Raw genomic sequence first — 21,673 nt, 5'->3', positions numbered from 1 at the left:
CACATAAGAGATAAAAAGTCAAATATGATGGTTTGATGTAATGGATAATGATCATATTTTTCATTTTAATGAGAAAATAATGGGCTCAAACATAGCCTAAATATCCTTGTTGCAATTTCTTATTTCTATTTAATGCGATTAGAGTTGATAAAATTTTATATCAACATACCATTATAAGAAATCATTATAAATAAATGATTAATAAATATATAATGTTACAGCAAAATACATATTGAAATAATAGGCTCTGATATTTTATTAACGTTTAAAGTAATATAAACAATAAAGCCATAAGTACGAGAAAAATGTAACAGAACTTGTATCGACGTTGACATGGCAAAATTTGAGTGGAGTATTTTTCTTTTCTTTTCTCTTTTTATATCGCGTCATGTGTTATCAGGAAAATTTTTCTGTCAAAAAATTGTGCACTTATAATATGATTTTAATATAAATAATTTATATAAGCCAATCTTTTAAGCTCTTATCTCTAGCGTAATTAATTATTTGAATGGTCATTGAACTATATTTAGTGTTATTACTAAATAACTAAACTTAAAAATTCATCTCAATGGTGATGAACTATGTAAGTGACCGTCGATATATAATGTTAAGTTCAATTATTAAGTAGTAACAATTTGTTCTTATCTAAAATCGACATATCTAAAAGAAGAATCAAAAGAAAATGAAGGAATAAAGAGGAAATTGAAAAATAGAAACAAATATTCGAAGAAAAATATAACTTTTCAGAATTGGACATCACAAAGTTCTGCAAAAGATCAATTTTTCCAAATTTATTATTTGATATTTTAGTATAGATTGTATTTTTGGCAGTGGGTGGTTGAGATTTTGAATTTTGCTTATGGGTATTTCAATGGTTACTAAATTGTGCATCGTGTTATCCTTTTATCGTTCAAATCAAAGTCGTTTGTTGAAGTAATGGATTTTTTCACTTAATTGATGGATGGATAACATGATTCATACTTCAGTGAATACTAAGATTCAGTTATTAGCTCATATTTGATGGCCATTATTTAAAAAAAAAAAAAGTATAGATTGTATTTTTGGCAGTGGGTGGTTGAGATTTTGAATTTTGCTTATGGGTATTTCAATGGTTACTAAATTGTGCATCGTGTTATCCTTTTATCGTTCAAATCAAAGTCGTTTGTTGAAGTAATGGATTTTTTCACTTAATTGATGGATGGATAACATGATTCATACTTCAGTGAATACTAAGATTCAGTTATTAGCTCATATTTGATGGCCATTATTTAAAAAAAAAAATTGAATGGTTATTTTTTTGAGAATATCTAGTTAAAAGGTGCGAAAATATTGGATTTATGTGTCTGGTTGAAAATAAGTACATGAATTAAAGAGTTTTGTTTTAGAAGAAAATATGTAGGGACTAAGTAGTAACACTTACATAGTTCAATCACCGTTCAAATAATTAACCGTCGATGCGCGTCTTGATTTGCTCAATTTCCCCATAACTTCCGTATAAAGATGTACAGACTTTGTATCTATGTCCCATGTGTTCTAATGTTAGTTAGTATAATGGATGAAACTACTTGTACACTTTTTTTCGTATAATTTGGATAGTGAATTGATTAGTGATTCGGTTGAAGATTAGGGTTTGTGGACTGCAGCTGTGCTTTGAATTGGGTGTAAAAATGGTGGAGAGAAGGAAACCATTGGTGCTTTCTTCAACTAAAGCTCTGATTAATTCTGTACTGAAATCTCCATCCAAAACTGAAGAAGTCGATCAAACTGAACATCGGGCGTCCGTCCTTAGTTCCTCCCCCACTCTGCAGTTAACGGTCGGAATTCTTAGATTCTGTAAGGGCGAGGATGTGATTTTACCATCTCTTGATGATTCTGCTTTGGTTGGCCTCTCGACTTCTATGCTGAAACAGTTATCTATCACTTCAGGCTCTCTGGTATAATTTTGACATTCAGCTTTTGTGTAGTATTTTTAAATTACTTTTAAGTAAATTAATTCTGCGTTTATGCAAAGTTGAAACAATCCGTATTTTGATCGGCAAATTAGTTGAGTTATTTATTCAAATTCTTAATTATCTATATACTATCATATTCCCTCGGAAGTTTAAAGTGATTCAGTGGAATTTACAACTGTCTCTACTAGTTTTTTTTTTATTCTTTTGTTTCTTATATACACGTTTGAGGATTTTCCCTTTTTTTTTTTTCAAGAACTTTAGTGGCTTGCTAATATAATCATTCCATGGACACTCTCTACACATATTGGAAAAAAAACTGACAACTTACAACTTTCCGATAGTTTTGTGTTTTTGAGTGGAGCCTTGATGGATAAGAGTATTCATTGACCTGTTTTTTACCTTATTTAACAAGTAGATACTCATCAAGAATGGAGATACCAATATAAGTAGAATTGGACAAGCAGTGGTTTTAGATCCACCAAATGATGATGAGAACTCCTCCGACAATACATCAATCTCTTCTCATTCTCCTCGATTAATGCGGCTATTACCATTATATACCTATCCTCAAAGTCAATCTACACGTTTTGATCCTCAAGTGGCTTATTTATCTCCCATTCTAGCATTCAATCTAAATTTACATTTGTCATGCTTGAAATATATTTTGCACCGTGGGAAAGAGACTTTGTCATCTTTGTTTGATGTCAATGTTGATGGTGACACAAGTGAAAAGGACAATGAGCTGACTATCATAAGTCTTGGACTTGAACCATGGTCTCAGTTGCCAAAGCATGCCTCACATTTGAGGGTTTCTTTTGTAAAGATTCCACAATGCGGTACCCTTGAAACCCTTAAAAGCAGTTCATCTATTGAAGTGAAAGATCGTCAAGACTTGATAGATTTGGCGTTGAACAACTACTTTGCTATAGATAGATATCTTGCCAGAGGTGATCTCTTCAATGTATGCATAAAATGGAATTGCAACTCAGAGCTATGCATCCCTTGCAGCCAAAATATGCAAAATGGTGGCAATGATATTATATACTTCAAGGTTAATTAGTTTTTTCTTCAATTTCTTTTGTCTTGCTAATTGCTTGAGGAAGATTGCAGCACTTATTATAGTTTTCATCATGCGAGTTTTTCAGGTTGTGTCTATTGAACCATCAGAGGAACCTGTTCTTAGAGTGAATCGTAGTAAAACTGCTCTTGTGCTCGGAGGGAGTGTTCCTTCTGCTGTTCCCCCTGATCTTTTAATTCCTGGACCAAAACATTTGACACCTTTACAAGGCGACACTGTCCAGACTTTAGCCTCCATACTTACGCCAACTCTATGTTCATCAGCACTTTCATCCAGATTCAGGGTTGCCATCCTGTTATATGGTCTTTCTGGTGTGTAATCAACTTCTCGATTCACAGCTTAGAATCAGAAAGAAGTGAATTTTCTTAGTTTATTACCGAAAATATAAAACTAAATTTATGATCCATGGTTCCTGAATGTTTATTATGAATTCTGACTGTCCTCTAATTTCTGCAACTTTAAATACGAAATATATCAAAAGAACATGGCTGAAGATTTTAAAACTTCAGAAAGGTTCTCTAACTTATAGAAAGGACTTTGCATGTGCTGAAATTTCTGATCACAATTTGTAGGTTGTGGGAAGAGGTCTGTGATTAAATATGTTGCTCGAAAGTTGGGCTTGCATATGGTTGAATACAGTTGTCATAATCTATTGGCATCCTCTGAGAGAAAGACATCTTCTGCAATAGCTGAAGCCTTCAGTACAGCCCGCAGGTATTTTGACATCCCTGAGTTGTCAAGTAATAAGCAATAGTGTTATTATATAGTGAATTTATCTGATTTCTAAATATGGATATTCATACCATGGTTTCAATTCCATTGCAAAAGTATGACCCCTGTGCTTGAAGGAGGGGAAAATTGTAAATACCCGGGAAGAAATATTGAAAAAGTGTCTCTTCTCTTTTCGTTTTCTCAGCATCTCCCTCCTTTCCCCGCTCTACGATTCCAACACAAACCCCTAAAACTGGAATAGGGTACAACAGGATAAAAAAGATACTCTTTCTGACATGTTTTGTTTTCCTTCTAGTGTTCTCGATGCCATATGTCACCCACCCATCATGATGTGTTCAAAATTGCCAGATACTTGAAATGGCATTTCATTCTCACCTTCCATTTTCATTTTTTTAATACTTTTTCTGGCAAAAACCTGTCATTCCTCCATCAATCAATGCTTCTTATTCTAGATTTCAGTGACTGGACAAATGCTTCGGGATGTCCATCTTCAAATACAAAACATCTAGCATATAAGGTTTCCAGTAATAAAATATTTGATGCATATGTTTTTGCTTTTCATAAATTTAGTCAACTTTAGTTTTGAATTAGTAACTTGATGCTGTTTAATTCTGTCCTGACAATTCTAATTTCTTTATTTTATCATTGTTGCAGATACGCTCCTACAATTCTTCTGCTTCGCCATTTTGATGTTTTCCGGAATTTAGCATCACAAGAGGGTTCGCCACAAGAGCAAGTAGGTGTTAACTCAGAAGTTGCGTCTGTCATTAGGGAATATACTGAGCCAGTTCTCAAAGATGAAGATGATGATTTTGAAGAAAAGTTACTTGGTGATCATGTAAGATGCAAGCTATCGATCCCAGATCACTTATACTCTAATCCTTTTGTAAAATTTAAAGCTTCCTGATCAAATCTTTATTATATTTCTGATCAATGCGTGTAGTAGTCAAATATACCATCTTGTTTCGTCATCTTTAGTAGTTTTGCTTTATCCCATACACTATGAGCATACAGTAAGGAGACAGAATTCACTCTATTATGAACCCTATCCCCTTTTCTAAGGACAAAGTGCATCTGGTGGAACTATGCCACAGCACTAGTGATGAGTGTTTAACATCTTTTGGAAGAGACTTAAAATGTTCTTTGTGTGTCGTTCGAATTTTTCAGCTCCTATGCTTCTATTGGCCCTTCAAAAACCTAACTTAAAGCATACGTCTCTCTTCTAGCATATACGTCTCTCTTCTAGCATTCACTTTTAAGTGAGTTGGGAATTAGAAAAAGTAACCCAGTCATAGTTGTGAGTGAGGACTCATAGATGAAAATGGAAGTTTGTGTAGTTAAAACATGTTTGAGAGAAAACTATTAAGTATCCTCATCGATTCTCATGTTGATGCAGCACTTTAAAGTAGCTGAAAGGATAAACGGGCACCCAGTATTGTTAGTTGCAGCCGCAGACAGTTCTGAAGGCCTTCCACCTACTATTAGGCGTTGCTTCAGTCATGAAATCAGTATGGGACCTTTGACAGAAGAACAAAGGATTCAACTGTTGTCCCAGTCTTTGCAAACTGTCTCTGAATTGGTTCCTAATGTACGTTACTATGTTATTTACTTTTGATATTATATATATGGTGAAAGTAGGATTACTATACTTCTTTCCCTCGAGGTTGGGACAAAAGTCATTTCACTTCCTTCCTTTATGTCCCAATGTTAGTCAAACTTGATGCAACAATCATGTCATTATGTAATACCGAAATTTAATAAATGGTAGTATCATATTGCACGAACATAGATTCTAGAAGAATAATAGAAAGATGGAAAAAGTGAAATTGCATTTGATGGTTCCATTGTTCTTTTTCTTATATATTGTTTTGCGAATACCTTTTCTCCAGCTGTTGACTTTGACGGATCAGATTATTGCTTACTGCAGACTTCTTCAGAAGACCTTATAAAAGACATAGTTGGACAGACTTCAGGTTTCATGGCCAGGGATCTGCGTGCACTAATTGCTGACGCTGGTGCAAATTTAATATCTAGTACCAGTTTCCAGGAGGAGAAATTCAAATCTGTGGAAAAAAGCAAGTTTTCACTCAATTCTAATCCAGTGGAGAATTGCAGACCCACAGAAAATGCACCTCGGAGCCTGGGAAAAGAAGACCTTATTAGAGCACTGGAAAGATCAAAGAAACAAAATGCATCTGCTCTAGGTACTCCGAAGGTAATCTGGGTAAACTCAAGCTCAATAGGATGCTTTGGTCTTTCTTCCATAATCTAATTTCCAGGTAAAAAAGGGAAGAGAAATAGATAATGGAATCAACATAGCCAATCAAAGCACTGGTTTGTTGTAGAGCAATGTTGACTGTGTCGTATTTTTATGTATCAGAAAAGGTGAAAGGGTCAGTTTGGAACAGTTTTGGTAGCAGTTCGTATGCTTATTAAGAGTTAGATAGTTAGTACATGCAGATATTTATATATATTCGTATACTATTATCCTTATAATCCCCTTGGATGATACTATTGTAGGTACCTAATGTCAAATGGGAAGACGTTGGTGGGCTTGAGGATGTAAAGAAATCAATTTTGGATACTGTTCAGGTGAGGCCCTTTTTCTCTTTTTTACTGCTGCAAAAGATGGATCGACTAGAAATATAGGTTTTATTATTATTTTCTTATAATCAGGATAGAAGTATAGTTTATCGCAACAGAATATAACGATCTTTAGCTGAATATTCCCTTAAATTTCTTTTGAGTCTAAAAAATCGTGCCTAAGCTGTTTTCACACTAGAAAAAAATTAGTTCACGTGCATGTATTTTGCACTGAGAGGTTGACTGTTTCCCTGTTTCAAAGTCTATACTTCAATTTTTTGTCATATGAAATTTTTAGCGTGCTGGAAATTGGCTTAATGGATGCCTGGTTTTGTGAGGAATTTTTTGCCAAAGAGTAAAGAATTTGTTGAATCGTCCTTGCAGTTCATGTGATGGTCGAAGTGCATTGAGCAAGCCTTTACTACATAACAATTTGTCATGTTGTAATACGTTTGAGATTTTAAATCCTTCATGTGAAAGGGTTCAAATTGATAATTTAACTTTGAGTTTAATATTTCTGTCTTGTTAAAATGAAAATCTTCAGTTTATCCTTGCTTGCTGGACTGCCAATTTATTCATCATTTTTATTTTTATTTTCATATCGTTGTCCACACCAAATTCAACGTAAAATCATTAATTAAATTTGAGTACCCAAAATTCGTCTTAAAATCTTTAAATAAATTTGAGTAACTATATATTTTAATAACTTCAAAACAATATTAATTTCCAATTATTTTATTAGTATCCCCTTCCCCCTTTTCATCCTTTATTCTTCCTACACAATGCCTTTGCTATGTACATAGAAGAGTGTCAGTTAACATGATGTAGTCAATCTAAACAACTTTGATTGGCTCATTGTCCCTGTTGATGCTGAATGTTTCAAATCATATTGGCAGCTTCCTCTCCTGCATAAGGATTTGTTCTCATCTGGGTTGCGGAAGCGATCAGGAGTTCTTCTTTATGGTCCACCAGGAACTGGGAAAGTAAGTTATAGGTGTCAGCCTTTTCAAAATTTTCCACTACTATTTACATCAGATGAGATTTCCAGTATACCTCTGCATTTCAATATCTATGGAAGTGACCATTTCTATAACCTTAACCATTATTTTTCTTGCTGCCACAGACGTTACTTGCAAAAGCTGTTGCTACAGAATGCTCCCTGAATTTTCTCAGCGTTAAAGGACCTGAATTGATAAATATGTACATAGGAGAATCAGAGAAAAATGTACGAGAGATTTTTCAGAAGGTAAAAGTTATCTTTTTGTAGTGAGTAAAGTCCATAGATTCTGTTCGACTTGGAAACTATTCTGATTAATTTCTTCATCTTTTTCAGGCCAGATCAGCTCGACCTTGTGTTATATTCTTTGATGAGCTTGATTCTCTTGCTCCTGCCCGGGGTGCCTCTGGAGATTCTGGGGGTGTCATGGATCGGGTGGTTTCTCAGGTGCCAATTTTTTTCTCTTCCTTTTTATCAGATTATTTTTGATCTTTTGCAACCAATACCGTAAACTCAATGACCACTAAGACACATGTACAAGAGTTGAATAAAACAGAAAATTTAAAAGAGGAATGAAAGGGAAAAAATAACTGACATATAATCCAGCATGGTTGCCTAATATACTCCATTGTTTCTAGATGCTTGCAGAGATCGATGGCCTAAATGACGCTACACAGGTTGGTTATAGTCTTTGACAACTGTTGCTTTATTGTTTGCATGATTTATTTCTGTCTCTGTCTCTTTAACCAGTTTAACTTCTTTACTTTCTTACATTTTCTACTACTTTCGTTCGGAGAGACAATAGGACTTGTTTATAATAGGAGCTAGCAACAGACCAGATCTTATCGACCCAGCACTTCTGAGGCCTGGCAGATTTGATAAGCTTCTCTATGTCGGTGTTAATTCTGAAGCATCTTACCGGGAGAGGTTTATTGTTCATCAGTTTACTTAAGCTTGTATTTTCTGAATACTTTCCATATTTCATCCTTCTACTGTGTTTTGCAGGGTACTAAAAGCACTGACACGGAAGTTTAAATTGCACGAGGAAGTGTCATTATATGAAATAGCAAAGAAATGCCCACCAAACTTTACCGGTGCTGACATGTATGCCTTGTGTGCTGATGCTTGGTTTCATGCTGCAAAACGTAAAGTGAGTCTATTTACTCGTATGCTTTAAAATAACCTCTTCTCCTCCAAATTTCTCTTCTAAAATTTAGATGGGATAGCTCTTTTTTTCTTCCCCTTTTTTTTTTAATTAAATCCTGTTATTTTCTGTCTTGAAAAATTTCAAGCACCATGAATGCATAAACTTTTGCCTAAGCACTAGTCGATTAATATTTGTTGCAAGAGAAATTAAGCTTGACTATTTTTGTTTTAGGTATTAGTTACTGATTCAGATTCAATGGACTTGCACGATCAGCCTGATTCCATTATTGTTGAATATGAGGATTTTTTGAAGGTATGATGACCGCATGTTCCTATACATAGAGAGGATTATGATATCTTATTAACAGTAATCATTTAATCAGAAAAGCAGAAAAATTGTAGTTACGAGTGAGCTTCAATTTATGAAGTGTGAACCTTGATGATTTCGCCCCTCACAGACACACACACACTCAGAGAGGGAGGGAAGGAAGGAAAATTGGCAACAGATCATTTGATCTCTAGAGATGGAAAGAATTTTAATGGAGTTGTCAGTCTCCAATGTGTCTACCACATTGGCAAGAACAGAAGTGTTTGAAAATATAAACAAAGCTACAGTGAGTCTTTAAAACTTGGTGAATAGGAAAATACGGTTTTTGCAATTCTATGAATAGTAAGCAGAAATTGTGATCGATGGCTTGTTTGGTAAGGTCAGTATTAAGAAAGAAAAAGAATTTCATTTTGTCTGTCTATTGTCACGTCCACTCATGTAATAATACTGTATACCACAAATGTCCGTTAAAGCGTTGTAGTTCAAAGAATCTGCCAAATCTGGCATAATGATCTCTGAAATATTGTGTTTACACCTTGAAGGTCTTAGGAGACCTATCTCCTTCACTATCAATGGCGGAACTCAGGAAATACGAATTGCTGCGAGAGCAGTTCCAAGGAGCCTCGTGATAAGCTGTTTCAGTGCTGTACGTTTGATTATATTTTCTTCTGATATTGCTAATTACTTATGTAGATTGGTACCTTCAAATCTAAAGTAATAGAAATTATAGAATTGACCCAACACTTGTATCTAAAGCAATAGAATTGTTTTTTTTTTTTTTTTTTTTTATAACTTTATTTTATCACTGTTTACAGCCGCAGTTCATTTACCATTGCTTGAGAAAGTGTCATGTTAACACAGTTAAAACATATTTGAGCGAGAGGTATATAGAACGTTCTTTGGTCCTCATTCAGTTAAAGATAGTTTTTTGTTGCTTTTCAAAATAATTAGCAGTTATTAGGGATCATTTGAGAATTTTGCCAATAACTTATTTTTAAATAAGCTCACAAGTGGTTTATTGTCGAGATTCTCCCGATTAACAGTAAGCATTACATGTGAGTAAGGAACATCTTCCACCGTCGATTTTATAATGAGCATGGACGATTGTTAAAATATAGAATTAAATCAACTTTCAAGAGGTTTATCGTTGAGATTATCATGATTGAAGTTTTATCCTACTTCATTGGTCAAAGTCAGAGTCCAAGTCGAATTTAAAAATAGTGATAAATAGAATGGAGTTGCTTGATTTTACGTGGACCATTAGCAATTATTTAAACTAAAGGTGTTATAATCTAGAATTTATTTTTTCAGGATGTTTTAATTGATTTTTAAATATGTGCGTATTTTTTGGGTGATAATATGTTGTGAAGACATGGTGGAAATGTTCCTTTTTAGGAAAACTATGGTATATTATCATTTGCAGAATTTAGCGATTTCTAGAGACATGTATCAATTGTCACGATGAATTATCAACTTACTGATGGATAATAATATTTCTAGAGACAGGTATCAGAATTTAGTGGTTTCTAAAATATTTTAATGAATAAAAATAACAATAATCAATTCTCATGGTGTATCTATTTAGTTCATGTTGATTAAAGATACTAGTAAATAATTTTCTTGTTCATGGTTTGCGCTTGTTTTAGTTTAAAATGTTTAGTTGTATTTTCTTCTCGAGCAATTATATCAATTTGCATTTTAATTTATTATTTTTCAGTTTCGACTCTTATTCTTAGTTAACTCGTGTGTCTGAATTGAATCTTGTTGACATCGTATCCCTAATCAAGGATTGACCATAATAACATCCCTAATGAAGATCCTTAAGCGAAACATGCAATTACAGTTCCACCCCGTTCCTAGAAATGGCTCGGTACCATCCACTCATTAGCTTGGTGAGCTCTGCCGTGATCAAGGAACGTCATGATTATTAATTTGACTTAGGGTGACGTCATCACCTAATGAAGATCCTTAAGCGAAACTTGCACTTTATTGTTTCACCCCGTTTCTAGAAATGGCTCGGTACCATCCACTCATTAGCTTGGTGAGCTCTACCGTGATTAAGGAACATCATGATCGTTGATTTGACTTAGGGCGATGTCATCACCTTTTCTCTGACCAATCTCCCAAGGACGTGACATAGTTGATCTATGCACCTTGTTTTCAACCAATCAAAGATCTATAATGATGATAATATCAACGCACATTCCAAACACCATTATGAGCCGCTAGAGCCGACCTCTTCTTCCAATAAAAACCTTCATAGCAAAACAAATTGGCACACTCAATAAGAAGAAACATTATAGCTGACGTCAGATTGCACTCTAGACGACATTACTGTGGCAGCCAACTTTCCTAACGTTCGGCTGTAAATGGGAATGAGTCATCCCTTTGATGGACCACGAGATTTGGTGCTTTCCTCGTTTGTTTTACAATACCCTTTTTTGTATTATAAAAGCCTACAGATTCATCATTTTTACTATTCTGCAAATTTGAAATTTCATGGCGTTCTTATATTTGAAATTTATACAAGTTAACACATTTTGTATTTGAAAATAGTTTTATGTCCAAAAATTAGTTGAAATGACGTAAAACAATTTATTTTTCTACCATATTTTTAAATAATAGATAAATAAAAAGTGCGAAAAATAGTTTTCCCTCATTTCAAAGTATGGAAACAAAATATTTTAATATAAATCATCTTCAAGGATGAGATATATTAATGGGGCATTTGCAAAAATGTCTAGTTTTACATATGTCAATTCAAAAATGTCCACTTTTGATAATCTTTGTAAAAATGGTCAAATTTGATACCAAATTCTCTATTTTACCCTTAATGAAAGAATAAATAATTTCATATTGCACATATCAAATCACAATTAATGCTAAATATAGAAATATTGAGAACAATATTTAAAGTGTAGAAAAATATCACATTTGGAAAGAAATGTCATTCTAGACATTTAATATGTCGAGAACAACGTTTGAAATGTTGAGAATATTTAATATTGTTATTTGACATGTATGTTTTTGAAATATAAACGAATTCAAATATCGAGAACGATATTTAAAATATCGAGAACGATATTTAAAATATCGAGAGTATCATTTTAATGTAGCTTTTCATGAGAGCTACTTAGGGGTATTCTCGTTCAAATAATTGCAAAAGTGGACATTGAAAAATTTTGGACATTTTCGCAAATGACTGTCAAAATGGACATTTTTTGTAATTTCCTCTATATTAATTAATGAAATATTGAAGATAAGAATTCGAACAAAAAATAATAATAAAAAAATTGCTACAATGAGCAAGATTGAAGAATTTAACTACAATTAAAAAGTGATGTAATAAATAAAAATTATGGTGATAATATAATCACCATTTATGAATTTCACTGTAAACCAATTGAATTGACAAATTTGACATTCATTTTGCTGTTCGAAATGGCATTTTGGTCAAATAATATGGGCATATTTCCCAGTTGTTTCTCTTGGGTAGCTTCTTGTTAAGGCAAAATCAAAATGTGTCACTGTGAAACATTGCTTTCCACGCGCTTTTGGGAGCGTCGAACATTTTCACTGTAATATAAATGTAACCGAAGCTGATTCCAAGTTTCCAACTGTCTTGTCTTCACACCATTTTCAACTTTTAATTATTTTTACCAACTTATTCTCAACCTTTGTTTTTTAAGTCCCCGTTCTCGTATTTTCTTCAAAATGGTTGTTAAAGACAGTTTTTAGTTGCAGCACTTCAAAATAATAAGCAATTATCAAGGATTATTTAAGAATTTTGCTAACAAGATAATTGTTAACTTACATCTAAATACTAAATAAGCTCACAAGAGATTTATCGTTGAGATTCTCATGATTATCGCTAAGCATCATGTGTGAATAAAGAATCTCTTCCACCATTGATTTTATAATGAGCATGGACAATTGTTAAAATATATAATTAAATGAACTTCGAAGAGGTTTATTGTTGAGATTACCGTGATTGATACTAAGCTCCCATTATGTATATCCTACTCAATTAGTCAAAGGGAGAGTCCAGAGTGGAGATCTTACCCGACTAGAATGACGAACATTTAAGTGGAGAAAGACTTGAAATAATAGATGTGTTGAAAATTTACTTAATTATACATAACGACTTTAAACAATATTTCAATTCCCATCAAGGATTTGTTTTGTATTTAAATAGAAATTATACATTTGTTTAATTTTGAAAAGTCCTTCACTTTTTTTTTTCAACAATTATGATTTGCAATCCAGAGCTGTCCAATTGTTCAGACTCTAATGAAAATTCACGCAGATATTAAGATTGAGAGAACCAAGGTTTTACTTTTCTTGTGCCAGCAAAAATACGAAATTTTTCTACAATTTTCAAACCCTAACAACTTATTTATATAAGTCTAAACGAGTTTGATCCGTCTCTTAGCCCAGTCTAATATTTAATTAATTCAATCAATTAATTAATTTGGACTATTTATAAGCACTCAATTAATTAATTATCCAACATTTGTTAATTAATTAATCGGTACATTTCATTTTTCTAGTTCTCTTTTTGTGAGTGATCGATTAAGTTCTCAATCACAATACCCAACGACGTGAATTATTATTTTAATATAATCAAAATCAATAAATTAAAACACCCATTTCAATTTATCACTAATTCATAATCATCGTTGATAAATGTATTTTATACACTCATTCAGTACCTTAAATAACGATAATTGATGGTTCTTTTAACAAATTATATTCTAATTTTTTGTCTTTTATGTTTAATATGTGAAATTTTATGAAGGAAAAGGAATTGAAGGAATGAAGCAAAAAAAGGACGAATTGCAAAAGTTTGGGGACCAAATTGTAACAATTCAATAGTTGATCCCGACCATGAATCGAAGATTGAAGAATTTAGAGATCAAATGTCATATTTTGGAAAGTGAATGACTTAAATTGAACCAAAGAATACGTTGCAAGAATAAAAGGGTTTAAGGACTAAAATTTATTATAATGAAAAATTGAGGACTTGAGAGGTAATATTGTATTTAAGACTTTGAATTGAAGTCAAAGATGGTGGCTATAGAGTTGTATTATAATTCACGCTGGAGGCTAGGAGTTTTTTGGAAAAAAAAAAAAAATTTAGAGTTCCTTTTAGAATTAAACTTGTGGTTGCTAGGTTTATATATATATATATATATATATATATATTTCATGCAAAATTTGGTGGCTACAATTTTTATCAGACATACGTAGGAGAAAAAAAAAGGGCAGCCAATATCTTATATGCACGCACGGAAATCGAAGTAGCTAGAATGCCTTTTTATTTGTCAAATTTGGTGGCTAGTTAATTATTTTTGGGGAGAGATTTATACGTACACGCATAGCGGAATTGGGGGAGCCAATTATATAGTATATATTTTGCACAAAATTAAGGCAGCCAACACTTTTTGCAAAAAGAGATGATTGACACAGACGGGTCCTTTGGAGAGAGAAATAGGAGGCAATTTTGGAAGAATTAATTGAAGAAAAACACGTTGCAAGTTCAATTTTACAATTATTCATGTTCCGTCAATTAATCTGGTGATATCTTCCATAAATTCTTATTTTTCTCTCATTAATATGCTTAGTTAAATTAAATTTTAGGACGAACAATATAACTAATTTGAGATCTTTATTTCTTTTATTTGAGATTATTGTTCTTTTATATTTTATGTGTAGATTTTAATTATGTTTTTATTGCTTTGAATTTGTTTGGCCAATTATTCAATGATTTCGTAAACAATAATTACGTAGAGATGCGGATTCTTGTTTAGACCACATATTAAAATTGGGTAAATTAATATAACGTGTAGAGATACCTATATTAATTGCTGCAGTCCAATAGAAATTCTTAGAACTATTATTTCGTTTAATTAAATTTAATTTGCATAGAGATATGTAATTAAACTAATTAAATAGGCCCAACGAGAACTCGAGAGAGATAAGTTGAATACAATAGAAGAATTCGATCGAACACTATTTTAATTTTATGAATCACAATATTAGAGGTAAAGGTGACCAATAGGTGAATTTGTTCCGCCCTAATCCCCATTTATTAATTGAATTTTCACTCATTTTCTGTTGCATTCACGAAAATTTTAGTTGTTAGATTTAAAAATCACATTTAATCATTTTTTGTTTATTTTTATCGAATAGAAGTTAGGAAAAATAAATTGAGTACTAAAGTATAGTCCTCGTGGGAACGATAATCCGAACTCAAAATGTCCATTTGATTACTTGTCACGGATCCGTCCACTTGCGGGATAAAATCGACAGCAAGTTTTTTGCGCCATTGTCAGGCACTATTATTTTTAGTCTTAATTTAATTTAATTAATTTATTTTTTTATCTTATTTTTAATTGTTATTTGATTTACTTATTTTCTTTTATTTACAGAAAACTGTGTTCGTTGTATGCTCCATGCCTAAGGTGATGATCTTGAACTGTTTAATTCGAAAATAGAACGTACCTTCAGACGAAGACACAGGGAACACAAACAAAAATCGTAGTATCAAATGGCTGACAATCTAAACAATTATATCACTATGCAGCCAATTAGACAAATGGCCGCGAGAGCTCAACAGCAAGAGCAAAGAGAAGTAAATGAAGAGAACTTGCCAGTTTCTATGTTTTTTATGCCTATAGCAGCACCCGCGCGGTCCAGCATAGTATATCCAGATTTTAGGGTAAACAACGTCTAGATACGGGCTGATTAGATTAATTTGATGAGCAACACTCCGCAATTCTATGTGTTACCTCATGAGAATCCAAATACATATATCTCAAGGTTTCCAAGGAATTGCTAGAATTGTCATGCTATTGGAGTTAATGAAGATGCCATTAAGCTGTGATTATTCCCATATACACTTAGAGATGCATCATTGGAATGGCTGAATGTTGAACTGGATGTAAGTATTACCACATGGGAGGAACTGATCAGGAAATTCTGCAATAAGTTCTTTCCACAAGCTAAAGTAGTAAAAATCAGACTGAAAATTCAAACATTTCAACAAAAGATGGGGAAAGCTATGACGAGGACTAGAACAGATTTAAGGAGTTGATGAGGAAGTGTCCAAATCATGGAATCACTATTGGAAATCAAGTGCAGTATTTCTACATAGGACTTTCACCACTATCCAAATCCCAAGTGGATTCCTCTGCAGGCGGATTGATCATAGGGAAATCAATGCAACAATGTATGGATTTGTTTGAGTTGATTGCTAATACTCATTCCATGTTTTCATCAGAAAAAGTGGTGCGTCCAAAAGCAACGGGAATTTATGAATTAGACAGCACAGTATCTACCAACGCCCAAATAGCAGCATTGACAAAACAGGTAGAGTTATTGGTGAAGTCACAAACAAAAGAAGCACATGTAGTGATAACTGGCCCATCCTGCGAAAACTATGGGGCAAATCACCTAACAGAAAATTGTACATCTATGGGCTTTCCGGAGGAACAAGTCAACTTCATTCAAAATGGCTCTCGAAATTTGAATCACTTTTCACAAATATATAACCCAGGATGGAGACAACACCTAAACTTCAGATGGTCGGATAATCAGCAAAGGAACAATTCGAACAATGCACAAAAGGAGAAAAAACCAATTTGGGAGAGATATTCAACTAGTACATGCAGAAGACAGACAAGGCGTTCCAACAGATTGACACTAACTTTCAGAATCAGCAAGCATCCATTAAGAAGCTGGAAACTCAAATTAGTCAGATAGCTTAATAGCTTGCAGAACGCCCATAAGAGACGTTGTCAGGCAACACAATGGTCAATCCAAAAGAGCAAGTGCAAGCTATTAGAGCCAGAAGTGGGATACAACTCCTAGAGATATATGTGAAAAGACCAGAGAGAAAAGATAAAGAAGTAATGGTTAAGGAGGCTGAGAAAGAAGCAGAGTCTGAACCACTAACTAATGAGAAAGACGAAAGAAAAGAAACATCCATAGTTAGAGCACCAAGCCCCGTGAAAGCTTATGTGTCACCAATTTCCTTCCCTCAAAAGTTACAGAGAAAGAAGTTGGACAAGCAGTTTGCCAAGTTTGTGGAGATTTTCAAGAAACTGCACATCAATATTCCGTTTGTAGATGTAATTGCCCAAATGCCCAGCTATGCTAAATTCTTGAATGAGATCCTGTTTAACAAAAAGAAGCTGGAAGAACATGAGATAGTCTGCCTAAACGAGGAGTGCAGTGCAATTCTTTTGAAAAAGCTACCTCCTAAACTAAAATACCCAGGGAGTTTCACGATACCTTGCACAATTGGTTCTAATTATTTTGAACATTCTTTATGTGATTTGGGTGCCACTGTTAACCTTATGTCTCTCTCTGTTTACTGGTCTCTTGCATTAGGAGAAGCAAAATCTACAACAATCTCTTTGCAATTGGCTGACAGATCGATCAAACGACCGAAGGAGATTATTGAAGATGTGCTAGTCAAAGTTGATAAATTTATTTTTCTGGCTGATTTCATCATTTTGGACATGGATGAGGATTCAAACATCCCTCTAATTTTGGGAATACCCTTCTTGGCTACTGGAAGAGCACTGATTGATGTTTACGATGGAAAGATGATTCTTTGGATAGGCAATGAGCAAGTCATATTCAACATATTCAAGGCGATAAAACATCCACTGACTTTAGACACCTGTTGTCAAGTAGATGTTCTTGAAGAGTTGATGACAGATACATTTGAGACAGAGCATCAAATAGTTCTTTGTGAAGCAGAAATTGCACAATCGGGAGCAACAAGTGCAGAAAAAATTGAATGTGTTGTCAACTTGGCTAAGCAACCAATAGGAAGAAGACATTGGCAGTATGAATCTCTTGGTGACAACCCTTCACCCCCAGTACCTTCAGTAGAAAAAGCACCCACTTTTGAACTAAAGCCCTTGCCTTTACATCTCCGTTATGCATATTTGGGAGACTCCACAATACTTTCAGTAATCACTGCGAATGATATGACAAGGGAAGAGAAGAATTGTTGGAGGTACTCAAGTAACACAAAATGGCAATTGGATAGACAATAGCTGACATCAGAGGAATCAGTCCAACTCTTTGTATGCACAAGATTTTAAAGGAGGACGTATCAAAGCCATCAGTGGAAGGACAACGAAGATTAAATCCCACCTTGAAGGAAGTGGTGAGAAAAAAAGTGCTGAAATTGCTGAATGAAGGAATAATTTATCCTATATCTGACAGTTCATGGGTGAGTCTAGTACATATTGTGCCTAAAAAGGGTGGAATTACAGTGGAGAAGAATGAGAACAATGAACTGATACCAACACGGTTATTGACAGGGTGGTGAGTATGTATAGATTATTGGAGGTTGAATAATGCTACCAGAAAGGATCACTTCCCATTGTCCTTCATTGATCAGATGTTAGAGAGGTTGGCAGGTCATTCTCCTTATTGCTTTCTGGACGGATATTCAGGATACAATAAGATAGTTATTTCTCCAGAAGACCAAGAGAAAACAATATTCACATGCCCTTATAGAACTTCTGCGTTTAGAAGGATGCCATTTGGTCTATGCAACGCACCTACAACCTTTCAACGATGCATGATGACTATCTTTTCTGACATGGAAGAAAAGTACATTGAGATTTTCATGGATGATTTTTTTGTGTTTGGAGATTTATTTGATGACTTCTTGGATCGATTGTCTCTTGTATTGCAAAGATGCAAAGAGAAGAATTTGGTGCTCAATTGGAAAAAGTGTCACTTTATGGTAAAGGAGGGGATAGTGCTAGACCGCAGGATTTCCTCAAAGGGCATTGAAGTTAATAAAATCAAAATACAAGTGATTGAAAAATTGCAGCATCCTAATTCAGTTAAGGAGATCAGAAGCTTCTTAGGACATGTAGGGTTTTACAAAATGTTCATTCAAGATTTCTCAAAAATTAAAAAACCTCTAGGTAATCTACTGGAGAAGGATATGTCATTTCACTTTTTTGATGAATGCTTAAATGCCTTTAATATTTTAAAAGAAAAGTTAACTTCTGCACCTGTAATAATAGCACCTGATTGGGATCTACCTTTCGAACTTATGTGTGATGCTAGTGAGTTTGCAGTGGGAGCGGTGCTTGGCCAACGTAAAGGAAAAGTCGTACATGTAATCTACTATGCAAGCAAAACCTTGACAGATGTTCAGATCAACTATGCAACAACAGAAAAATAGATACTAGTATTGGTCTTTGCTTTTGACAAATTTCGTTCCTATCTGATTGGTTCAAAGGTGATAGTCTAGTATTGAAATATCTGTTTAAGAAGAAGGATGCTAAACCTAGGCTGATTCGATGGGTTCTATTACTGCAAGAATTTGACATTAAAATTCATGACAAAAAGGATACAAAAAATCAGGTAGCGGATCATTTATCAAGACTGGAGCAACTGTGTGATTTAAATGATGTGGATATTAATGAGGTCTTTCTAGATGAGCAGTTATTGCAGATAGAAAAGGCTCCGTGGTATGCAGACATTGTTAATTACTTAGCTAGTGGCTCTATGGATCCTGATCTCTCCTATCAGCAGAAGAAGAAGCTGCTTCATGAAGCGAAATTCTATTATTAGGATGATCCAAATTTATACAGGAGAGGGTCAGACCAGGTCATTAGGAGATGTGTACCAGAGGATGAGATGAAACCGATCCTTGCACGGGTTCATGCTTCGGCTTATGGAGGATACTTTGGCCCCACTAAAACAGCAGCAAAGGTGTTTCAATGTGGTTTCTTTTGGCCTACACTATTCAAGGACTGCCACAATTTCTGTAGGTCATGTGATAAGTGTCAGAGAACAGGTGACATATCAGCGCGTCACGAGATGCCACTTAACAATATTTTGGAAGTGGAAATATTTGATGTCTGGGGGGTTGATTTTATGGGTCCTTTTCCATCATCTTATAACAATCAGTACATCCTAGCGGCAATGGACTATGTCTCTAAATGGGTAGAAGTTAAAGGATTGCGTACAAATGACGCAATGGTGGTGGTAGACTTCATAAAGAAACGCATCTTTAACCGCTATGGATCACTTAGGGCCATAATAAGTGATGGTGGAACTCACTTCCGCAATTGGTTATTCCAGGCAGTGTTTACCGTACCTCCGGCCCCTATGTTAGGCGGCCGTAATATTTTGTTACGTTCTACCGCTGTTACGCCAGAAATAAAAGGTTCCACACGAGCTCCCGTTCTGCGGCGTGGTGGCAGGACCGCTAGGGGAGTGGCTCCGGGTGTAGATAGGGTGAAATCTGCAGAGGTCATGCAAATAAATAGGCCCCTTCCCTTCTCTTTTGGATGAATGGGGTGCTTTAGAAGGCGCTTTCCGATCTACGGTCCCTCGGAGCAAAGGGTTAGGCAGGTAGTATGGGCCTTCTGACTTCCAGCTATGTGCTGTGCGGCTCCGACGAAGCGAATGAAGGGAAGCTCGAAGAGCTTACGGGTGAGCTTACGCTTACTCTCAGCCTCTTTGATTGGTAGGCGGGCGGGCNACTTTACGACAGCTTTTTCGTACACGTTCACTTGCATCACATACACAAGTGCTCTCTGAACCGGGCAATAAGGTCACCCATAAAGCATACTGAGCATTGAAGCAGTTAAACATGGACCTCGAAAAGGCTAGAGAAACAAGAATAATGTAGCTACATGAATTAGAAGAATTCAGAAGAGAAGCATATGAGAATGCAGTCATCTACAAGGAAAGGACGAAGCAGTGGCATGACAAGAACATCAGGCAAAGAATTTTTAGACTGGAAGATCAAGTGCTTTTATACAATTCCAAACTTAAACTTTTTTCAGGAAAGTTGAAATCTAGATAGCTCGGCCCTTATACGGTCTCCCAAGTGTTTTCGTATGGCACAGTTAAATTACATCATCCAACAAAAGGAAACTTCGAAGTAAATGGCCAACATATCAAGCACTACGTGGAAGATTTTCCCACATCTAAAGAGAGCCTTGACTTAGCTGTACCAGAATAATAGCTGCACAAAGTCCAGCTAATGAATTAAAAGAAGCGCTTATTGGGAGGGAGGCAACCCAATTTTCAATTTTTTTATTTTACTTTTTGTATCGCATAGCATATAGTTTTGTTTTGTTTACTAGGTTGCATTAGATTTAAGCACGTTTCAATTTTTAGGAGACATCACCCATATCCCTTCTGCCCTCAGACCCTTGAATTTGTTTTTGGTTATTTTGATTGTTTGAGTTAAGTAACTCTTGTTTCCTATATTTAATTAGTCAAATTTGATTTTTTTAAAAACATGACGTCGTGGAACACTCAAATCAATATAAATCCAAGGGAAAGAATGATGAAGAATATTATTCAGCCGTCACACATAGTGGTTCAAACCTTTCAACAGAAAAATTTGGGGAGTATTTTCTTCTTTTTCTTCCCTACCCTCTTTATATGCTTATTTATGTTTTATGACATTGAGAACAATGTCAATTTTAAGTTTGAGAATGAAAAACTTTTAGTTTTTGTTTTTTTGTATATTTTTATGTTTTTGTGTGTTTGTTTAAAAAAAAAAAGAAAAAAAGAAAAAGAACAAAATGGAAAAATTAAAAAAATAATAAAAAGAATCTCTTTTTGTTCAGTTGTGTGCTTGTGTGAGTTAGACAGTCTGGCAAACAATGATGATTTAATTTGAGATTTGGTGTTGATTTATGAACTGTGGATAAGATGCATGCTAGACTAATTGAAACTCAACCTTGCAAAATTTGATATTACAAGCGCACTATAATTGAGTTTGACATTGTAATTAAATGAGTTGTTTCTTGCTTTTGATAGGTTGATCTAGTGGGACATAGATGCTTTACCAC

At 34.5% G+C, this 21,673-nt stretch overlaps 3 protein-coding genes across 5 annotated transcripts; all 3 read left to right on the top strand.

The window, feature by feature from the left end:
* The first annotated feature begins 1,500 nt into the window (after positions 1-1,500).
* On the top strand, positions 1,501-9,597 carry LOC111394808 (peroxisome biogenesis protein 6). 3 transcript variants are annotated; one of them, XM_023020815.1, is made up of 16 exons: positions 1,503-1,934; positions 2,734-3,003; positions 3,098-3,341; positions 3,603-3,744; positions 4,417-4,600; positions 5,159-5,350; positions 5,690-5,977; positions 6,283-6,354; positions 7,242-7,328; positions 7,469-7,591; positions 7,679-7,789; positions 7,981-8,019; positions 8,148-8,269; positions 8,348-8,492; positions 8,721-8,801; positions 9,359-9,597. In XM_023020815.1, the coding sequence occupies exons 1-16, from the start codon at positions 1,668-1,670 to the stop codon at positions 9,443-9,445; spliced, it is 2,454 nt and encodes an 817-aa protein (XP_022876583.1). In that variant the 5' UTR covers positions 1,503-1,667; the 3' UTR covers positions 9,446-9,597. The 3 variants fall into 3 exon arrangements, 2 of the variants coding, with proteins under 2 accessions (XP_022876583.1, XP_022876581.1); XM_023020813.1 differs by having other exon boundaries at positions 2,368-3,003; XR_002702739.1 differs by lacking the exons at positions 8,721-8,801; positions 9,359-9,597 and having other exon boundaries at positions 1,501-1,934; positions 2,368-3,003; positions 8,141-8,269; positions 8,348-8,484.
* A 7,030-nt stretch (positions 9,598-16,627) lies between these two features.
* LOC111404580 lies at positions 16,628-18,165 on the top strand. Its single transcript, XM_023033372.1, has 3 exons — positions 16,628-17,287; positions 17,351-17,847; positions 18,060-18,165. Exons 1-3 carry the CDS (start codon positions 16,628-16,630, stop codon positions 18,163-18,165), a joined length of 1,263 nt encoding a protein of 420 aa, XP_022889140.1.
* A 72-nt stretch (positions 18,166-18,237) lies between these two features.
* On the top strand, positions 18,238-20,156 carry LOC111404577. The gene is made up of 3 exons (XM_023033368.1): positions 18,238-18,972; positions 19,128-19,327; positions 19,451-20,156. The coding sequence occupies exons 1-3, from the start codon at positions 18,238-18,240 to the stop codon at positions 20,154-20,156; spliced, it is 1,641 nt and encodes a 546-aa protein (XP_022889136.1).
* Positions 20,157-21,673: the final 1,517 nt, after the last annotated feature.

This window comes from Olea europaea, chromosome 1 (genome assembly GCF_002742605.1).
Source record: "Olea europaea var. sylvestris chromosome 1, O_europaea_v1, whole genome shotgun sequence".
NCBI lineage: Eukaryota > Viridiplantae > Streptophyta > Magnoliopsida > Lamiales > Oleaceae > Olea > Olea europaea.
The sequence above is the reverse complement of the archived record's forward strand: the minus strand, read 5'-3'. Positions and strand labels throughout refer to the sequence as shown.

Bases quoted from the DNA above. Each gene is read 5' to 3' on its own strand.
- LOC111394808 (XM_023020813.1), top strand. From the start codon at position 1,668: ATGGTGGAGAGAAGGAAACCATTGGTGCTTTCTTCAACTAAAGCTCTG. The intron at 3,745-4,416 runs GTATTTTGACAT...TCATTGTTGCAG, and splicing joins GCCTTCAGTACAGCCCGCAG to ATACGCTCCTACAATTCTTC. The intron at 5,351-5,689 runs GTACGTTACTAT...TGCTTACTGCAG, and splicing joins TCTCTGAATTGGTTCCTAAT to ACTTCTTCAGAAGACCTTAT.
- LOC111404577 (XM_023033368.1), top strand. From the start codon at position 18,238: ATGTTAGAGAGGTTGGCAGGTCATTCTCCTTATTGCTTTCTGGACGGA. The intron at 18,973-19,127 runs GTAATCTACTAT...TATCTGTTTAAG, and splicing joins GTAAAGGAAAAGTCGTACAT to AAGAAGGATGCTAAACCTAG. The intron at 19,328-19,450 runs GTATGCAGACAT...AAATTTATACAG, and splicing joins CAGATAGAAAAGGCTCCGTG to GAGAGGGTCAGACCAGGTCA.
- LOC111404580 (XM_023033372.1), top strand. From the start codon at position 16,628: ATGGTCAATCCAAAAGAGCAAGTGCAAGCTATTAGAGCCAGAAGTGGG. The intron at 17,288-17,350 runs GTGCTAGTCAAA...GACATGGATGAG, and splicing joins CGAAGGAGATTATTGAAGAT to GATTCAAACATCCCTCTAAT. The intron at 17,848-18,059 runs GTACTCAAGTAA...TATATCTGACAG, and splicing joins GAAGAGAAGAATTGTTGGAG to TTCATGGGTGAGTCTAGTAC.